The sequence below is a fragment of the Halichoerus grypus genome, chromosome 10 (assembly GCF_964656455.1).
Source record: "Halichoerus grypus chromosome 10, mHalGry1.hap1.1, whole genome shotgun sequence".
Lineage (NCBI taxonomy): Eukaryota > Metazoa > Chordata > Mammalia > Carnivora > Phocidae > Halichoerus > Halichoerus grypus.
In genome coordinates, this window is record NC_135721.1 from 120,594,298 (window position 1) to 120,614,678 (window position 20,381).

The window sequence follows — 20,381 nt, forward strand, 5'->3', positions numbered from 1 at the left end:
AAAAAATAGAATAAACCAAACATGTGCCTGACATAGGCGACAAGAAACACTGCAATATTTTACGATCTCTGACAAGTCCAAGTGCATACAGAGAAGAGGGGAAAGATGAGTCACCTTATACATGAGGCTTTCCTTCAGGAGAGACTAACCCCACCTCTCAGCTCCGCAGCCCAGCGGCCTGCTGCAGGCAACAGCCCAGACACCCTTTGAGGGCGTGCAAAACCACGGTGATCTGTCCTGTGCCACACCCCCACGCATTCCGGGCCGGGGGGGGGGGTCTCTGCGCCAGGTTAGCTGTGTTCCCCAAGCACCCAGAGCCCTGGGCACCGGCTCGATGACCCAGCTGTCTCTCTCGCCATCACCTCGGACCGTGGTTCTTGTGAGCGTGAGGCTTCAACCCCACTATTTGCTCCGGTCCAAGTTGAGGAGGAGGGACTGTCTAGTCTGCTGGGGTCCTTACCTGGGCAGTCTTGCCATTCGTGGGCAGGGCTAACAGATGTGAGGAAAACATGCCCAGGCGGGCAGGCCTGCAGCGTCTCCACTTCTAAAGACAGGCTGGGCCGAGGCTGGGTCGTTACGTCCTGCGTGAACTTGTCCACCATGTAATTTATTGTTTGTGTTGCTGTTTGGGTTGTAAATGAAATATGAATACAAATTAAATAACCAAGAAAATCCTCTCTAAAGCCCTCTGGCCAGTGCGGGGCTCTGGGAGTGAGGCCGCGCCTCGGCTGCGCCCTGGGGACCGGCGTCCCCTCCAGCACAGGCTCCCTTCCCCCGCAGCCTCGTGCCGCCGCGAGCTTCCTCGAGTGCGTACCTCAGGTGGACATTTTCTCAGTAAAGTATCAAATGACTATCTGTCCTGTAGCTACGTGTATATATAAATTAACCTGCATGTACACAAACCCTAAAGGAGAAATTCCAGGTGTCTGTTCTCTGAAGGAAGGCAATCACCACTGGCAGTTCTGCCACGAGGTCTTTGGGGCTAAACAGCTTCACACTCAAATGGAAAGGACACAAACACAGGGCGCAGAACTTGCCAAGTACTCACATGTCACGTTTCAAACTACTCAGAGGTGGTCCCTACTGGGTCTGGGAGAGCAGGAGAAGACACTTTAGAAGAACAGGGGTTCAAGAGCTTTTGGTTTCCAGAGAAAGCCCTCTCCTGGAAGGCAGAAGTTGCCACCACCATCTTTGCCCTTGGAGCCAAGCCAGCAAGGTGCCCCACCCAGTTCACTTCCTGGGTGGGGTCGGGGAGGAGGACAGCGCCCACCCTACCACCAGTCTGTCGTGCCCGAAGCCCCTGCCCTCTCTCTGGGGCTGCTTCGTGCTGCTCCCCCAGCCTGGGCCCAGGAGGAGCATGCTCACAAGGCCTTGGTGCCTGGGGAAGCAGGTGGTCTCCAGGAGGTGAACGGAGCTGCTGGGGACATGACTTCTGCCTGCCCCACTGTCACCTGCTGCTCTCAGAACAGCCAGTTTGGGGGGAAATAGGGATTTACCAAGTAATACAGCTTTGTAAGCAAGTTTCCCAGTGTTTCAAAAGCACCTTTTCCTGTGATTTTTCTCAATTAAAAAAAAAAAAAATGGTATGTGGATTAGGCTAAAGTAGACAGAGATCTTGTTTCCAAATCTGGGGATATAAATGCAGAACTTAAGAAATATCCTCACAAGGGCCTGTCTGGCGATGCCCAGCACCCAGCCAGGCCCTCGGCACGGGGGCCATGAGCACTCTGGGTGCCCGGCCAGGAACCCCCATCTGCAGGTCTCTGTGCCGAGGACCACCCCAGCTCTGATCACTCCTGGCTCCCCAGATCCCAGAGCGTTCGCTCTTATTCTCGGCTGCTGGAGTCTTCCTTCCCAGACCACTGGCGGCCTTGAAGGGAGTGTGGGTAAGGGCTCCGAAGACCACAGCAGCCAAAGCCACACGCTGGGGCCGTGCACTTCTACGTTCAGCCCTGCGCGTTCCTTTTCTCAATTTTCCTCTCACTCTCAAAACATCTAGATTGAAAAACAACAACAAAAACGTGGGCACATCGGTCAGTACATCAGGCTTAACAACAAATACTTGAAGTTGACCCGGTAACTGAAAAGTTCTGGTCCATGATTCAAACTCCCACGAACAGGCAGGATGGCTGGAACCACTTAAGAGCTTGGTGAGCAAACACTATCAGGTGAGCAGTCCATTTGCAGACTGCAGGCGGGCGCCGGGCCGATTCGCCCCCAGGGCAGGGCAAGGCGGGCAGGCCCCAGTGTGGCCGCCCCGGGGGCGGCTGCCTCGGCAAACGTACCGCCTTCCTCGAGGAGCGGAGGGTGGGGGGTCGCGAGGGCTTCAGCCCAGGTCCGCGCGTGCTGGGGACACGTGCCCCCGTGACCCCCCGAGAACAGACACAGGGCATTTTCAGAGATGATGTAAGACAACGTGCGGCTGGCTAACCCAAGTTCCTATGTAATGAAAGTGCTTATGATCTGACGTTTTATTAAATGTGTATAGGCGGATTTATAGGTTAAAAACTTGATTCCGTGTCTATGAATATGAAATCTGAACTATTTTATCCACTGGAAGGCAAAGGAAAGGTCCTACATGGTGGGAGGAAGAACTGACAAGCACTCGACTCTCCCTGCTGGCGCGCTCGGTGGGGGCAGGCCGGCGGTGGCGGCGGGCTCTGGGCTGGCGGCGAGGCCTCCAGAAGCTCTCGTGCGTGCCCGGCCGGCGGCGGCGGCGGCAGCGAGCATGGGGACAGCACGTGGCAGCGGAGAGTCGGGTTGAGCCCTTCCACGTGGCAGGCGGCATCCCGGACTGGCCAGTCCTTCGAGGCAATCTGTTCAAATTCAGTCTGTTTCTGAGGAGAAAACACAGGCCTGTCACCTCCACGTCAGCCGCCGCACCTGCACGGCGCCCCCCCGGCAGCCCAGTCCTCGCCACACTAGGGTGGTAGCACTGGCTCTGGGGCCCTGTTACTGCCAGGAGCCCTGCCTTCCTGCCAGCCCCTCGCCCATCCTGCAGCCCGAGGGACTGGGAAGAAGGACGTGCCGCTTCAGGACGGGACGTGGGTTACGTCGGGCAGGGCCTGCAGACCCTCCAGCCGCCCAGTGCCGCCGAAGCCCAGGCCGCTGCTGGCCCGGAGCCCTGTCCTCATCCGCCCCATCCTGCCCTTCCCCACTGGCTCTCCAGAACCCGTGTTCTAACACCACAGCAGCGGGGGCTGGTGTCTACATTCTACTGATGGCCTCTACCCCTGCGCTCAACGTCGGCGGGGTTGTTCAGAGGCCTATGGTCCGTGACGCTCACCGACCTGGCCCTTGCACGGAGGCTGGCCATGGAGAAACCAAGTACAGACACACAGACAAGCGCTTCCTGAACCCAAGGGTTATCTGCTTCAGACAGAAGAGGGGGAGGCCAGAGTGCCACGCCTGCTCTGCCCCGCCGGGGACATCACACTTGGCCTAGCGGTGGATTTTGGAGCAGAGGGGGGCCAGTGCTTATAACTCAAACCCACTCGCCCCACTTCCAGGTTAGCTTTTTCTTTTCTTTTCTTTTTTTAAAGATTTTATTTATTTATTTGAGGGAGAGAGAATGAGAAAGAGAGAGAGAGCACGTGAAAGGGGGGAGTGGCAGAGGGAGAAGCAGACTCCCCACTGAGCAGGGAGCCCGACCCGGAACTCGATCCCGGGACTCCAGGATGATGACCTGAGCCGAAGGCAGTCGCCCAACCGAGCCACCCAGGCGCCCCTAGCTTTTTTCTTTTTAATTGTGATAAAATATACGTAACATAAAAGCTACCATTTGAACCATTTTTGAATGTACGATTAAATGGCTTTAAATACATTCACAAGGTTGTGTAACCACCACCCTATTTCCAGCTACCCAAGAATATACTTCAGTGAAATTTTAATTTAAACAAACAGAAAAAGAAATTTGTTCTAGTTGCCTGCAAGCCATGGGTGGGCATTCCCCAGGGGCACGCCCAGTGCTGGAGAAGGTGCCCGAGGCAACCAGCCCTGTGAAGCTAGTCCTGTTTCCTGGAGCCCACCACCGCCTGTGAGGTCCTCACTGACTCATGGGGGCCTGGAGGAAAACAAGGTCAAGTCAGGAAATACCGGCCCCAGAACCAACTTCTAAAGGTCCCCAAATCGGAGAATCTGAACATCCAGACGCTCAGTTTGCATGGGCTCCTGGCCATGCTGTGATGAGGCCTCTAAGGAGGCAAACACCCAAGGACGGGGAGGGAAAGGGGAGGCTGGGAACCCGGGGGTCAGGACCCGATACCGACAAAGTGACTTGTCTGTGGCTTTAAAGCTATCTTCGATAAATTATCTTCTAAAGTTTTCTTTCAAGTGCTAATACCTGGGATATGATCCAGAGAAACTGAGGAACAAAACTCAAGCTTTTGATTCCATCTGTCTAAGAGGGAAGATGATTTTCCATTTCTCCAAACCAGAAAGAGCAACAAATGCAAATTACAGGACTTTCACCATTTAAATAAAAGCACTTGCCACATCTAAAGGCAATCCAAGCTCCTCTTTCCTTTTGCTTGCCATTCTGAGTTGAATTTCCTCAGCAGTCCTGTTGCTCTCTCCTACCGGGGGGTTGTGGTTCTGTCTGACTCTGATGGTGCTTTGACCTATTCTCCCACTGCTAAGAAATATCTAGAAAAGCTTGCACCTTTGTAGGCCCACTATGTTCCTTCCCCTAACAACACAGGAAACACATCATAGTGTAGGTCATATTCCATTATGCCCTAATGGCTTCTGCTGCCAGGTGCCCCCTGGAGCAGCCGGCCACTTGGTCCCACTGCCAGTGAGCTTAGGGACGGCAGCTACCCCCGTGGCCCCTCAGGCCACCCCCCCCGCCCTCCCCACAGCAGTTGGTCCCGGCCCCCGTGGGCTCCTTACCCAGCTGAAGTCCAGCCTGGGGACTCGGGGCGTCAAAGGGCTCCGAGCTGGCCTCAGGGGCGCCGGGCTCCCACGACTCACTGTTTTCCGACACCTCCGAATACGCGTCCCCCGTCCCTTGGTGAACGGCTGCAGGCTCGCCAGCGCCCTGGTCCTCACTGCCCGCGTCCGCCACAGCCCGGGTCTCCTCGCCCATTTTCTCCGCAAACCATTGCTTGACCTGCTGGGAGCTCATCTGGGTCTTGTCGCAGAGGCTCTGCACGTCCCCCTCACGCAGCATCTTGTGCGTCAGGTAATAGTCCTGCAGCAGCTCCCGGTTGCCAGGGGTGACGACCAGCAGCCCTGGAGGGAAGTTGCCCCGCTTATAGTCTTCATACCACTTGAGCTGGCCGTTCTTCAGGGCGTACCTGCTGTCCCCGAACCAGCGCACCACCTCGGGCCGCGGCAGGCCGGTCTGGGCCATGATGGCGTCATAGTCCTGGGTGCTGGGCCACCGCGTCTGCACGAAGAGCTGGCGCAGCAGGTGCCGCTGCTGGGCCGTCTTCTTGCAGCTCGCTTTGCCGGGGGGCTGCTCGGCTGGCTGGCCGGGCCCATCCTCTTCGGGCTCGCAGGCCCCCGGCCCCGGGAGCTCGCTCCTGCCGTTGGCCCCATTGGCCTCGGTGACGCGCAGGTTCTTAAGGTTAATTTTGATGGGGCTGACCTTGCGCTCTGCCAGCGCACGGCTGCCGAGCCCTTCCAGGGGGCCGTCTTCCCCGGGGACCCTCGGCACCCCCCCCAGCTCCTCCTCTCCCGCCTCGTCCTCCTCCTCCTCTGGAGCGGTGCCCTCGTCAGCCCTCTTGGGGTCCTCGGCGCTCACTCTCTTCCGCCTCTCCGAGAACCAGCTGTCGATCTCTCTCCGGGTCATCTTGGTTTCAGTCCTCAGGCGGTCCAGCTCCTCATCGGGAGGAAGGGGGTTTTGTGCAAAACTGCTCTCCAGGGCTCTGAGCTGCTCGGGGGCTCGCTCCTTGTACTTGGTTGGCGTGAAGTCAGGGGTCTGGTGCCAGGCCTGGCGTCTGGCGGAAGGAGGGGCGGCCAGGGTGGCGGCCGGTGGGACGCAGGGCACCTCGGGGGCCTTGGCCAACGACGGGGAGAAGGGCGCCTCGGGCCCGGGGTCGATGACGATGGCGCCAGGCTCGCCGGGCAGCACGGCCCTGGAGCCCTTCAGGTTCCGGCAGTGGTACCTGCGGTCGCTGAACCACTTGCGCACCTCTCTGGTGCTGAGGCCGGTCACTTTGGTCAGATGCTCCACCTCGCTCTGCCCCGGGAACTGGTTCCGACAGAAGCTTCCTTTCAGGGCAGACAGCTGTTCGTGAGACTTCTTGTTCTTGTAGATGCTGGCGTCGAGGAAGGCCTGGGAGGTGATGCTGGGGCAGGCCGTGAGCAGCGACTGGGCCGCGTTGACCACCTTCACCGCCGACGTGGTGTTGGAGCACACCGTGTTCACGGCTGCCGCGGTGGGCTGCTTGGGCACCGAGGTGACGGCGGGCGGCAGGGACGAGCTGGGCGCCTGCAGCCCGTTGGCCATCAGCGGCTGAGTGACCAGCAGGCCGCCCGCCGTGCCCTCCGGCTGCCCTACCACGTGGCCCGGGAGGGCGGCCTGGATGAGGTGCTGGACACCGCCGGCGTTGGCGACCAGGGGCGTGTTGAGGACGGTGATCGTGGGCTGGGGTACGGACTGAATGACCGTATTGAACATCTTTTTCCGGGCGTCCTCAATCTCCTCCGGGGACCAGCTGATGCCCTGCTTCAGCCTCTGGGCTGTGAACCAGATCTTGAGCTGTTCTTCTGGGTACTTGGTGACCACAGTCAAATAGCAGAGCTCAGCTTTGGTTGGGTAGGGGAACTTGTGGAACGAGTTCTTCAGAAAGCTGTTGGAGTCCATGGCCGCATTGTAGGTGGGAATGCTGCTCAGGGGGATCATCACCTTGGGGAGGGACTTGGACGTGGGCAGCGGCTGATGGCCGTGGTGCTGGGCATGCAGGGGGGGCGGCTGCTGCAGGGGGAGGAACTGCGCTATGCCGGCCGGCAGGACCGGCACCGCTCCCAGCAGGGGCCCATTGGCCGCATGCGGCCCTTTGGCCGAGTTGGTGGCTGGCTGACTGACCGGGACTGCCCCATTGACAAAGGGGTGGTCCCCCTCCTTCGCCTCGGTCTCCCCGGCCGATGGGTTTGGTAAGGCTGTGTCACCCACAGGCTGACTGGGGATGTTCTCCTTGAGCGTATGAATTTTTTTGGCTTCGGCTTTGCCTTTCATTATCTTCATGATTGGAGTTTTGGTAATGATGATTTCGGCCTGTCCGTCGGTCCCTTCGGCATTGGGCTCACTCGATAGGTCAGGAGTACAGGTGCTCTCGGGGACGCTCTGCTCCACGACCACATGATTGTCTGGCTTGGCCACATTCCACACAAAGCTGGCTTCCCCCGAGTGACTCTTAGCATTGTGCAGAGAAAGCCCCTCAGGAGTTTTTGCCAGAAAACTGCATTCAGTGCATACAAAAGTTGGATCCTTATTAAAGTCTGTGTGCTCTGAGTTCATATGTCCCACAAACTGGGTTATGTCCTGGGCTCTGAAATCACAGTATTTGCAGGAATACAAATAGCCGTCCAAAGTGCCCCGGTGCCCGTTGGCCAGGGCGGGGCCGTCGGTGCTGCTGGACGTCTGGGCAGCCTCGCTGCTGCCAGCAGGCACTTCAGGGGGCAGCTCCTGCTGGGGGCCTCCGGGTAACGCCTCGGCGGGCTGGGCCTCCGCACCGGCCTCCTGCAGCACCGCGGTCTTCACGGGGATCATGCACGGGGTGGTGGATTTCCGCTTGCTGGCCATGGCGACAATCACTCTGGCTGCTCGGGGGTGAGAGCTCGTCCCGTCAAGGGCCTCACAGTGTAAGTTCTAGCTGCTCCATGCGGGCCAAAGAAAGAGTTTCCAAGGGCAGTTTTTTCGGTTGTTTGCAGGAAGCAAGTTTTTCCTATTAAACCTAAGGAGGAAGAAAAAAAATGATTATGATCTCGTAGGCTCTGCCGGTGCTTCCAGACGCCCAGAGCCAGCCCGCAGCTTGCCGTCTATCACTGGGGCCTCTTCTCAACAAGTTCACCAGCAGCTTGAACGTGCAGCCCCTCAAACACCAACAAAGTAGTGCCCTGAAGAATGACCTGAGGATGTTCCAATACCACTTGATAGACTTAAGACATATGTTTTGTTTTCTATTTCCCTCTGTATTCTTGTATTAAGTAACTCAGATTCAAAAACCAAGCAACAACAATAACAACAAAATAATCCTCTTCTGGATCTCCAAATTAATTCTGACCATGTCAGAGTGAGAACAAAACATCCTAGTGTAATTCTTGTTTAAATGTTTGGGCCAACAAGGGTTTTTCTTTTCATAGCCTTCCCACATACGAGAACAAGACACCGCCTCTGCGTCTCCCAAGTCAGGCCCGGAGGCCAAAGTCAGCTGCAGTGTGCGCAGTGCGGGGGGTGGGAGGGTGGGCGCCACGGGAGCCGGGCCTCTCTCCGCAGCCCTCCCCTGCCCGCTGCCCTGCCACACCCACTCCCAGCACTGAGGAGGGACGGCCTTGGAGTTACTGGCTAGACCCCGACCACTGTGCCTCCGGCGGCGCCCCAGGGCAGAGGCACCGGGAGCCACAGAGCCGGTGTGCGGCACAGCAAGCTGTGCATCCCTCTGGGTGCAGCCCCTCAGCCTGTGGCCTCGCCCCAGGGGGGCCTTCTGCACAGGGCCGCACAGTGTGCTGACCTTTTTATTTCCTTTGGTGCCTTTATTAGTCCTTAAAAAAATTTCTTTGAAATAAATTTCAAACGGATCAAAGATTTAAAACACTGGGGTGACTGGTTTCTTTACATGTAAAATATATTCTTCCATGAGATGCCATGAGAAAAGAGTTTCTGTGGCCCTATTATTAACATAATATCACCATAATCATCATTACCTTTCTTTTAGCAAATTGTAATGCTAATAATGACTAAAATAATGGTAATTCTAATTGCAAAATCACGTTATCATCAGTGTTTAGATTTGATATGAAAATGTGAAGAGAGGGGCACCTGGGTGGCTCAGTCGTTAAGCGTCTGCCTTCGGCTCCTGGGATCGAGCCCCACATCGGGCTCTCTGCTCAGCGGAAAGCCTGCTTCTCCCTCTCTCACTCCCCCTGCTTGTGTTCCCTCTCTCACTGTGTCTCTGTCAAATAAATAAATAAAATCTTTAAAAAAAAAAAAAGTGAAGAGAATTAAAATATTTCAAGTTTTTTTTTTTTTTTTAAAGATTTTATTTATTTGACAGAGAGAGACACAGCGAGAGAGGGAACACAAGCAGGGGGAGTGGGAGAGGGAGAAGCAGGCTTTCCGCGGAGCAGGGAGCCCGATGCGGGGCTCGATCCCAGGACCCTGGGATCATGACCTGAGCCGAAGGCAGACATTTAACAACTGAGCCACCCAGGCGCCCTCTATTCAAGTTCTTAATTACACACAGAAACTATTTTTCTGTTTGCAAGTCTCACCCTGATGATCACGGCGATAAAAAATAATTCCTATCACAAAAACAGCTGGGGTGGGACAAGGATAAACACACCAGACTTCACCACTCATCACTTTTTTTCTCACTGATCTGAAATGTTAGGCACACATTTTTTTTACTTATATTTTAATTGCAAAGATAAAATATCAATATTAAATGAAATGGAAGAACATAAAACTATCTATAATTTCGTGTACCCTTCCTCCTAGTCCAAATATCTTCAAATATCCTATATATATTTTAGTCATATTGGGCACATACTTGTGTTTTGTTTTTTTATTGAAGATTCCAATATAAACATTTTCATTAAATAAGCTTCATAATGATAATATTCAATAGTTGCCTCATAATATCACACTATGAACGTAATCACCCTCCTCTGCTACTGAAGAGGCTTCCAGGGTCCCACTCTCACAGGTGACAGTGAAATGACCTCTGGGCATATAGGATGTATTTCTTCTATCCAATTATTTCCTGAGGCTAAATGCACAGAAATGGATTTACCAGCCCAACAAGTATCAACATTTCTAAGAGCCTCTGTATATTATTGGCAGACATCTTAAACCAAGTGCTTTGTGATTCCAAATCAGTAAAACTAACAATAATGCAGTTATGTATCCAGTGAGCAAATCGGATTTTCAGATAAGTCACTGACGACATTAAATAGAATATCTGAAAGTGCAAGTGACGTAAGAAAAAACAGGTAAGCTGGACTCCATCAAATCAAAAACAGTTGTGCTCCAAAGGCCACCATCACAGAAGTAAAAAAGACCACTCAAAGAATGGGAGAGTTTATTTGCAAATCATATATCTGATAAGGGGCCTTTATCCAGAATATATAAAGAATGCTTACAACTCAACAATAAAAAGACAAATAACCCAATTAAAAAATAGGTTTTTTTTTTTTTAAGATTTTATTTATTTATTTGACAGAGACACAGTGAGAGAGGGAACACAAGCAGGGGGAGTGGGAGAGGGAGAAGCAGACTCCCCACTGAGCAGGGAGCCCGATGTGGGGCTCGATCCCAGGACCCCAGGATCATGACCTGAGCCGAAGGCAGATGCTTAATGACCGAGCCACCCAGGTGCCCCAGGTAAAGGATTTAAATAGACATTTTTCCAAAAATGATCTACAAATGGCCAATAAGCATATATAAAAGTGCTCAACATCATTAGTCCTTAGGGAAATGCAAACCCAAACCCCAATGGGATAGCACTTCACACCCACCAGGATGGCTTTCATCACGACGACAGATAACAACACGCACAGGTGAAGACGGGGTGAAACTGGAGCCTTCCTATGTGGCCGGTGAGATGTACGTATATTGGCACAGTCGCTCTGTAAATCAGTTTGGCAGTTCTTCAGAAAGTTAAAATATAGAGTTACCGTAAGACCCAGTAAGTCCAGTGCTACGTATACACACAAAAGAAGTAAAAATCTATTCACACAAACACTTGTACACAGATATTCATGACATCATAATAATAGCTAAAAGGTAGAAACCACCTCAATGTGCATCAACAGATGGATGGATAGACAAAATTTGGTATGTCTATATAATGGAGGATTATTCAGCCATAAAAAGGAATGAAGTATCATTACATGCTACAACTAAGGTGGAAACATGCTAACTCCAAGTAGGCGGCCCCCAAATGCCACATATTATATAAATGCATTTGTAGAAATGCCCAGAAGACATACATCCATAGTGACGGAAAATAGATTAGTGGTTGCCAAGGGCTGAGGGTGGGGGAGAATGGGGAGTGACTGCTAATGGGTATGAGGTTTCTTTTGGGATGATGAAATGTTCTTAGTCATGATGATTGCAAAAAAACCTGTGAATATGCTAAAAACCATTAAAAGGTCAAACCCGAGAGGGGCAGAGGACAGAGCCCTAAAGCACTCAGTTCTGTACAAGAGGGGCATCCTTCCCACTTGTGAGGTCCCTATACAGGGGACGTCATTTATTTGTAATCCTGCCTGACCTCCCCTGGTAATATTTATTTCTGCCCTGGGTAGAGGTGAAGGGCAGTGGTCGTGAACAGAAGGGTGGAGAGGAGGGGAGAGAGGACGCAGAGCCAGCTGAAAGCAGCACCAGCCCAAACGAGGAGACCTGCACTCTCCTGAGGCGGGTGGCCAGCAGAATTCAGGAGCAGGAGAGTGCAGGGCCCCGCCGACAGGGCACCAACACCACAGTGCCACCACTGAGGTCTGGGATGGGGCTGGGCTTCACCAAGGAAGCGTTAAATCACGTTCCTGGTATTTTACTTGCGAAGACTGGGAAAGTGGACAACATAAAGATGGACGTGATTTGGAGAAAAATTCCCATGTCATTCAAAACTAAGTCTCAAAGTAGCCTCAAACTGTCATTCAAGCCAATGATCAAGGAGAGTAGCACTCCTAGTGATTCTGAGTGGCCAGTGGTTGGCGCGGAAGGCAATGGAAGATAACGGCCATGGGGGCAGTGGCCAGCACAGCCACCGTGGAGTGTCCAGTACTGGAGGAGGCTCCGCATACACATCTGCTCAGTTCACTCCCACCACCAACCCTGGGGCGGGAACTATTATCATTCCCATTTTCTAGACAAGAAAGGCAAGGCTCAGAGAAGTAGAGTACCTGCCTGAAGGCACTAAGGGCAGCTAAGGCAGCAGCAGACGCTGCACAGGGACCAGGCAGTCTGGCTCCAGGGCCTACAGCCTTAACTACTCCACACACTGAGCTCTCCGAGTAACCACAACACTGTTGGAATAAGGGTCGCAGGACTTTCCAAAGTGATCTTTTCCCCCTCAGTATTTATTAGGAAAATTTTCTTTTTTTTAAAAAAAAGATTTTATTTATTAGAGAGAGAGAGCACAAGCAGGGGGAGCGGCAGGCAGAGGGAGAAGCAGGCTCCCCGCTGAGCAGGGAGCCCCATGAGGGACTTGATCCCAGGACCCCCATGTGGGACTCGATCCCAGGACCGCGGGATCATGACCTGAGCCGAAGGCAGACGCTTAACGACTGAGCCACCCTGGCGCCCCGAAAATTTTCAAACATACGACAAAGTTGAAAGAATTCTTCAGTGAACACCTATCTACTTACCACCTGGATGCTTACCATGGGGCTATTTTTAGCAACATTACCCATTTAGGTAAGTTTGGGTTTATTTGTCATACACTTTTGAAAGGGCATCCAATAAAAGGGTTACTTAAAGGGTAAAGCCCCACTTATCTAGAAAACCATTCGTCCAGAAGACATTCATGGACCAACTCTGACAAATGAGATCTTAATTACCATGTGGAAACACATTGTTTCCTAAGTCAAGCCCTGAGTGACGTGGGCTTGATATACATGCAAGGTTTTACACTGCCAAAGATTCACAGAGAAGGTCCAGATGACAACTGCATGTTCATCATTCTTTATATAATCTTTTTTATACTCTGTCTTGTAATTTTTTTAATGAAATAAGAACAAAAGCATATAACTTTAAAAAATCTGTCTTTGGGAACTGAGAGAGAGTTGATCAATTCACTAAATTAGCGAAGTTGCAGCTAATAATCACTACATTTCAACACTACAAAATATACATACGGGGCTTGAAAAAATATGAGTTTATATTCCTTCTGAGGTAGGAACTGGAAGGACAGTAAGCTCAACAGGACGACTCACATGTTTAGAAATGCGACTCTCAGCAGACTCCCTTCAAGTCTGGCCGCAGGCCTCCTAAACAGCCCACGATTTATCAGTGAAAACAGGAATCATGGGAGCAGCTGACAGGGTTACAGAAACATAACTACAGTGAGAGATTGGCACATGCTGCTGTGGTTTTGAAAGATCAAGTAGACAACAACACTAGAGGCAGAGAATGTGACTACTACCTGAGACTAGTTTGACAGATGTGGGAATAGTCGAATATTCTACAGTAATCAACTTCATATTTTGGGGGTAGGTACAGTATACTTTATTGATGGTGCATGACAAGGCAGGACTCCCCAAGCCCCTCCCCTTCTTCAGGCATCTGGGATGGAAACTGTGTAGAAGTCGGGGGTTCTCAGTGTGGGGGTCCTCAAGGTTTCCTGGGCTACACTGAGGACCAACTGGGCTGTCTCCGGCGACTTTAACAGTGACACCCACAGTCTTCCAACTTCATATTCTTTTAAAAAGTCATAAAACATATTTAGAAGTTGGTCATGTGATATAATAGACCATATGTAAATAAATCTTAACTCATTCCAAAACAAAAACTGGCAGGTAGCATTCCCTTTTTAAACAAAAATTGTTAGATGGGGCACCTGGGTGGCTCAGTTGGTTAAGCGACTGCCTTCGGCTCGGGTCATGATCTCGGGGTCCTGGGATCGAGCCCCGCATCGGGCTCCCTGCTTGGCAGGGAGCCTACTTCTCCCTCTCCCACTCCCCCCTGCTTGTGTTCCCTCTCTGGCTCTCTGCCAAATAAATAAATAAAATCTTTATGAAAAAATGGTTAGCAATATAAATTTACATTGAAATTTATCCTTTTTACTTCCTCTTCCAAAATAGCTCTTTATGTAAAAATTTCTCTCTCTCAGAAACAATGAAGAACAGTGAATATCCGCCCTACTCACCCCAAAGATAGCTAGTGTTAACAATCTAGTGTCCATTATTTCAAATTTGTTTTCTAGGCACAGATTACTATAACCACTTTTTTAAAAAACAAAAAATAGAGTTGTATTTTTACACTCATGTTCTGCTCGTTTTCCTCCCACGACAATGGGAAGAGTGTCAGAGTCTACAGTATATCTCACCCTTTTAAACAATGTTCTAATTTATGGATGCATCATAATTTACTTCACCAACCTAGCTGTTAATAGACATTTGCATTTCTCCAGTTTTTATTTTTTTTATTTTAATTTTTTTATTGTTATGTTAATCCCCATACATTACATCATTAGTTTTAGATATAGTGTTCCATGATTCATTGTTTGTGCATAACACCCAGTGCTCCATGCAGAACGTGCCCTCCTCAATACCCATCACCAGGCTAACCCATCCTCCCAACCCCCTCCCCTCTAGAACCCTCAGTTTGTTTTTCAGAGTCCATTGTCTCTCATGGTTCTTCTCCCCCTCCGATTTCCCCCCCTTCATTCTTCCCCTCCTGCTACATTCTTCTTCCCCTCCTGCTTGCATTTCTCCAGTTTTTAAACTATTACAAGCAATGGTTCAGTAACTGTCCCTGCATATATTTTTGTGCCTTTGAGAATTTCTGAAATTCTGAATTTCTTACAAGAACTTCTGACCAGGGAGTGCCTGGGTGGTTCAGCTGGTAAAGTATCCAACTCTTGATCTCAGCTCAGGTCTTGATCTCAGGGTCATGAGTCCAGGCCCCGCATTGGGCTCCCATGGAGCCCACTTAAACAAAAACAAAACAAGAATTTCTGACTAGTAAAATATTGTTAGGAAAATACAAGTTCCCTGGGGCGCCTAGGTGGCTTAGTCGGTTAAGCGTCTGCCTTTGGCTCAGGACATGATCTCAGGGTCCTGGGATCGAGCCCCGACTCAGGCTCCCTGCTCAGCGGGGATGCTGCTTCTCCCTCTCCCTCTGCTGGCTCCCCCTGCTTGTGTGCCTGCTCTCTCAATCAAATAAATAAATAAAATCTTAAAAAAAAAAAAAATACAAAGTTGCCCTCCAAAGAGATGCTGATTTTCACCCTTACCACTACAGAATGAGAGTGCCCTCACTACCACTGCATATTATTACTATTTCTAGTCTTTGCTAATTTGGTACATAAAAAACTGGTCACTATGGTTTTAACTTGCATTTCTTTATAGGCATGGCTGAGAAACTTTTCACTTATCACTGACATTTTGTAATAAATTATTTTTTTTGTCCATTTTTCTATGGGATTTTGAGAGTCCTCCATCTATTTTTTTTTTAGTTCCAGTATGGTTAGCAGACAGTGCTCTATTAGTTTCAGGTTACAATACAGTGATTCAACAGTTCCATATAGGACTCCGTGCTCATCATAAGTGCACTCCCAAAAGTTTTCCCCATCCCCCCCACCCACCTCCCCTCTGATAACCATCAGTTTGTTCTCTATAGATAAGAGTCCGTTTTTTTGGGTTGTCTTTTTTTTTTCCTTTGTTTTGTGCCTTACATTCCGCATATGAGTGAAATCATATGGTATTTGTCTTCCTCTGACTTATTTTGTTTAGCATTGTAGAGAGTCCTCCATATATTAAGGAAATTGGCTCATCTGTCACAGATGAAGCTGCGGTTTATACCAAGATTGCAAGAGCATCTTAAATATTAGGAAATTTCTTTCTTTTTTACTATTTTTTAAAAGATTTATTGATTTATTGATTTGACAGAAAGAGATAGCGGGGGCGGGGGGAGCAGGAGAGGGAGACGCAGGCTCCCCACTGAGCAGGGAGCCCAATGTGGGGCTCGATCCCAGAACCCTGAGATCAAGACCCGAGCCAAAGGCAGACACTTAACTGAGCCACCCAGGCACCCCGATATTAGGAAATTTCTAAAAACAATTAGTTTCATTAATAAAGGAGAAAAACCAAAACAGCATTTAATAAGATTATACCCTCAATTTTTTATTGTGGTGAAAACCATGTAATATAAAATTTACCATCCCAACTACTTTTAAGTGTACAATAGAGTTAACTATATGCACTTTCTTGTGCAACCAATCTCGAGAACTCTCTTCATCTGCAAAACTGAAATTTATACCCACTGAACAAAAATGGGTCCCCTTTCCCCCTCCTAACTCCTGGCAACCACCATTCTACTTTCTGCTTCTATGAGTCCAACAACTTTAGATACTTCATAAAAGTAGAAGCATGCAGTATCTGTCTTTGTGTGACTGGCTCATTTCACCTGGCATAATGTCCTCAAAGTTCATCCATGTTATACTAATTGACAGGATTTCCTTCCTTTTTAAGGCTGAATAACATTCCATTGTACATGTATACCACATTTTCTTTATCCACACATCTACTGAAGAATATTTAGGTTGCTTCCATGTTTTACCTATTGTGAATAATGTTGCTATGAAAATGGGTATACAAATATCTCTTCAAGTCCATGCTTTCGTTACTTTGGGATATATACCCTGAAGTAGGTTTGGTGGACATGCAGTAATTCTACTTTTGATTTTCTAAGAAACCTTCATAATATTTTCCATAGCAGTTACACCATTTTACATTCCCACTGCAATGAATTTCTCTACACCTTCGCCAACACTTGTTATTTTCTGTTTGGAAGTTTTTTGATGGTGGCCATCTTAACGGATGTGAGGGGATATCTCACTTGGTTTGATGTGCATTTCCCTAATGATCAGTGATGGTGAACATCTTTTCTTATACTTGGCCGTTTGTATAGCTTCTTTGGAGAAATGTCTATTCAAGTTCTTTGTTCATTTTTCAGTCAGGTTACTTCTTGTGTTGTAGGAATTCTTTATATATTCTAGATACTAATAGTTCTCAGATACATGGCTTGCAAATATCTCCTCCTATTCCGTAGGTCACCTTTTCATTCTGTTGATTGTTTCCTTTGAGGTGCACAAGTTTTTAAGTTTTATGTAGTCCCATTTGTCTACTTTTGCTTTTGTTGCCTGTGCTTTTCATGTCATATCCAAGAAATCATTACCAAACCAATGTCATGAAGATTTCCCTTATGTTTTCTTCTTGAAGTTTTATAGTTTCAGCTTTTATGCTTAGGTCTTTAATCTATTTTGAGTTAATTTTTGTATATGGTGTGAAGTAATGGTCCAACTTTATTCTTTTGCATACAGAGATCCAGTTTTTCCAGTACCATTTGTTGAAGGGGCTACTCTTTCTCCACTGTGTAGCCCTGGCACACCTGTTGGGAGTCATGGAACCATATATGCAAGAGTTTACTTCCGGGCTCTCTATTCTGTTCCATAGATCTACGTCCATCTTTATGCCAGTACACCATACTGTTTTGCTCACTGTACCTTTTTTTTTTTTTTTAAAGATTTTATTTATTTATTTGAGAGAGAATGAGATAGAGAGAGAGAGCACAGGAGAGCGGGGAGGATCAGAGGGAGAAGCAGACTCCCTGCTGAGCAGGGAGCCCGATGCGGGACTCGATCCTGGGACTCCGGGATCATGACCTGAGCCGAAGGCAGTTGCTTAACCAACTGAGCCATCCAGGCACCCCTCACTGTACCTTTCTAATATATTTTGAAATCAGGATGTATTAGGCTTCTAGCTTTCCTTTCCTATCTCAAGATTATTCTGGCTACTCAAGGTCCTTTGAGATTCCATATGAATTTTAGGATTTTTTTCCCTATTTCTGGAAAAAAAAAAAAGCCATTAGGATTTTTAATAGAAATTGCACTGAATCTGTAGATGGCTTTGAGTAGTATGGGCATTTTAACAATACTAATTCTTCTAATCCATGAACATGAGATGTCTTCCCTTTCATTTGTCTTCTTTAATCTCGTTAGGCACTGTTTTGTAGTTTTTAGTGTACAAGTCTTTTGACTCCTTAATTAAGTTATTCTATTCTTTTGATCCTGTTGTAAATGAGACTGTTTTCCTAATTGGATTTTTCACTGTTAGTATACAGAAACACAACTGATTTTTGCATGTTGATTTTGTGTCCTGCAACTTCGCTGAATTCTTTTGTTCTGACATTTATTTTTGTGGAATCTTTACACAGTTTTCTACATATATGATCATGTCATCTGTGAACAGAGATAATTTGACTTCCTTTCCAAGTTGGATGACTTTTATTTATTTATTTTTTTGACTAATTGCTCTGCTAAGATTTCCAGTAGTATGTTGAAATAGTAGTGAGAGTGGGCATCCTTGACTTGTTCCTGATCTTAAAGGAAAAGCTTTCAGTTTTTCACCATTAAGAATAATGTTAGCTGTGGGCTTTTCATACGTGGCCTTTATTATGTTGAGGTAGTTACCTTCCTAGTTTGTTGAGTGTTATCATGAAAGGATGTCTAATCTTTTTTTTTTTTTTTAAAGATTTTATTTATTTGACAAAGAGATAGAGAGAGCCAGAGAGCACAAGCAGGGGGAATGGCAGAGGGAGAAGGAGAAGCAGGCTCCTCACTGAGCAGGACTTGATCCCAGGACCCTGGGATCATGACCTGAGCCAAAGGCAGATGCTTAACCGACTGAACCACTCAGGTGCCCCAAAAGGATGGCTAATCTTATCAAGTGCTTTTTCTGCATCAATTGAGATGATCATTATGGTTCTCATCCCTCAGTATGTTAATGTGGTATATTACATTGATTTTCATATGTAGAACCATCCTTGCATTCCAGGAATAATCCCACTTGGTTATGATGCATAATCCTTTTAATGTGCTATTGAGTTTGATTTACTAATATTTTGTTGAGCACTTTTGTATCAATAGTCATCAGGGAGATGGTCCGTAGCTTTCATGTAGTATCTTTGGTTTTAGGATCAGGGTAATGCTGACCTCATAAAATGAGTTTGGAAGTGTTCCCTTCTCTTCAATTTTTGGAAGAGTTTGAGAAGGTTTGGTGTTAATCATTTTTTAAATCTTTGGTGGAAATCTCCATTGAAGCTGTCTGGTCCTGGGCTTTTTTGGGAGCTTTTTGATTACTGATTCAATCTCCTTACTAGTTATAAGTCTGACAAGATTTTTAATTTCTTCATGATTTAATCTTGGTAGGTTGTATGTTTCCAGGAATGTATCCATTTCTTCTAGGTTATCCAGTGTGTTGGCATATAATTGTTCATATGCATAAAGGCATAAAGGATCCTCTGATCCTTTTTATTTTTGTGGCATCAGTTGTACTGTCTTCTCTTTATTTCTAATTTTTGTTATTGGGTCCCCTCTCTTTTTTTGTTGTCTGGCTAAGGGTGTGCCGATTTTTTTTTAAAGGGTGTGTGAGGGGCGCCTGGGTGGCTCAGTCGTTAAATGTCTGCCTTCGGCTCAGGTCATGGTCCCAGGGTCCTGGGATCGAGCCCCGCATCGGGCTCCCTGCTCCTCGGGAAGCCTGCTTCTCCCTCTCCCACTCCCCCTGTTTGTGTTCCCTTTCTCACTGTGTCTCTGTCAAATAAATAAAATCTTTAATAAATAAATAAATAAATAAAGGGTGTGTGGAATTTTGTTGATCTTTTAAAAAAATGAACTCTGTTTCATTGAATTTTTTCTATTGTTTTTCTATTCTGTATTTTATTTTTACTTTAATCTTTGTTATTCCCTTCCTTCTGCTAACTTTGGGTTTAGTTTATTCTTCTTTTTCTAGTTCCTTGAGGTGTATCGTTAGGTTGTCGACTGGAGATCTTTTTTTTTTTTTTTAAGATTTTTAAGATTTTATTTATTTATTTGGGAGCCGATGCAGGGCTCGATCCCAGAACCCTGGGATTATGACCTGAGCTGAAGGCAGACACTTAACGACTGAGCCACCCAGGCACCCCCTTCCTTTTTTTTAATGTAGGCATTTATGACTATAAATGAACTTCTTAATACTGCTTTTGCTGCATCCATAAGTTTTGGTATGTTATGTTTTTCTTTTTTTTTTTTAAGATTTTCAAAATTTTATTTATTTGACAGAGAGAGACACAGTGAGAGAGGGAACACAAGCAGGGGGAGTGGGAGAGGGAGAAGCAGGCTCCCCGCTGAGCAGGGAGCCCGATGTGGGGCTCGATCCCAGGACCCGGGGACCATGACCTGAGCCGAAGACAGACGCTTAACAACTGAGCCACCAGGCGCCCCCATGTTTTTGTTTTCATTTAAGATATTTTCTAATTTCCCTTGTGATTTCTTCTTTGATCCATTGGTCGTTGAACAGTGTGTTGTTTCATTTCCAAATATTTGTGGATTTTCCAGTTTTTGCTATTGATTTCTTGTTTTATTTCATTGTGTTTGGAAAAGACACTTGGTAAAATCTCAATCTTCTTAAGTTTGCTAACACTTTGTTTTGTGTCCTACTATGTGATCTATCCC

At 47.9% G+C, this 20,381-nt stretch overlaps 1 protein-coding gene across 13 annotated transcripts in view; it reads right to left on the reverse strand.

The window, feature by feature from the left end:
* Positions 1–2,691: 2,691 nt before the first annotated feature.
* Positions 2,692–20,381, reverse strand: part of ZHX3 (zinc fingers and homeoboxes 3) — a 128,232-nt gene continuing 110,542 nt past the window's right edge. For 7 of the 13 annotated variants that reach the window (XM_078057196.1, XM_078057195.1, XM_036121374.2 and 4 more), the window contains 2 exons: positions 4,891–7,901; positions 2,692–2,837 (listed from right to left, as the gene is read on the reverse strand). In XM_078057196.1, the coding sequence (XP_077913322.1) occupies positions 2,827–2,837; positions 4,891–7,750 (2,871 nt within the window). In that variant the 5' untranslated portion in view covers positions 7,751–7,901 and the 3' untranslated portion in view covers positions 2,692–2,826. Of the gene's footprint in view, positions 2,838–4,890; positions 7,902–8,986; positions 9,092–10,683; positions 10,816–20,381 lie in introns of those variants that run through there. The other 6 variants (XM_078057201.1, XM_078057202.1, XM_078057199.1 and 3 more) reach the window with 5 other exon arrangements.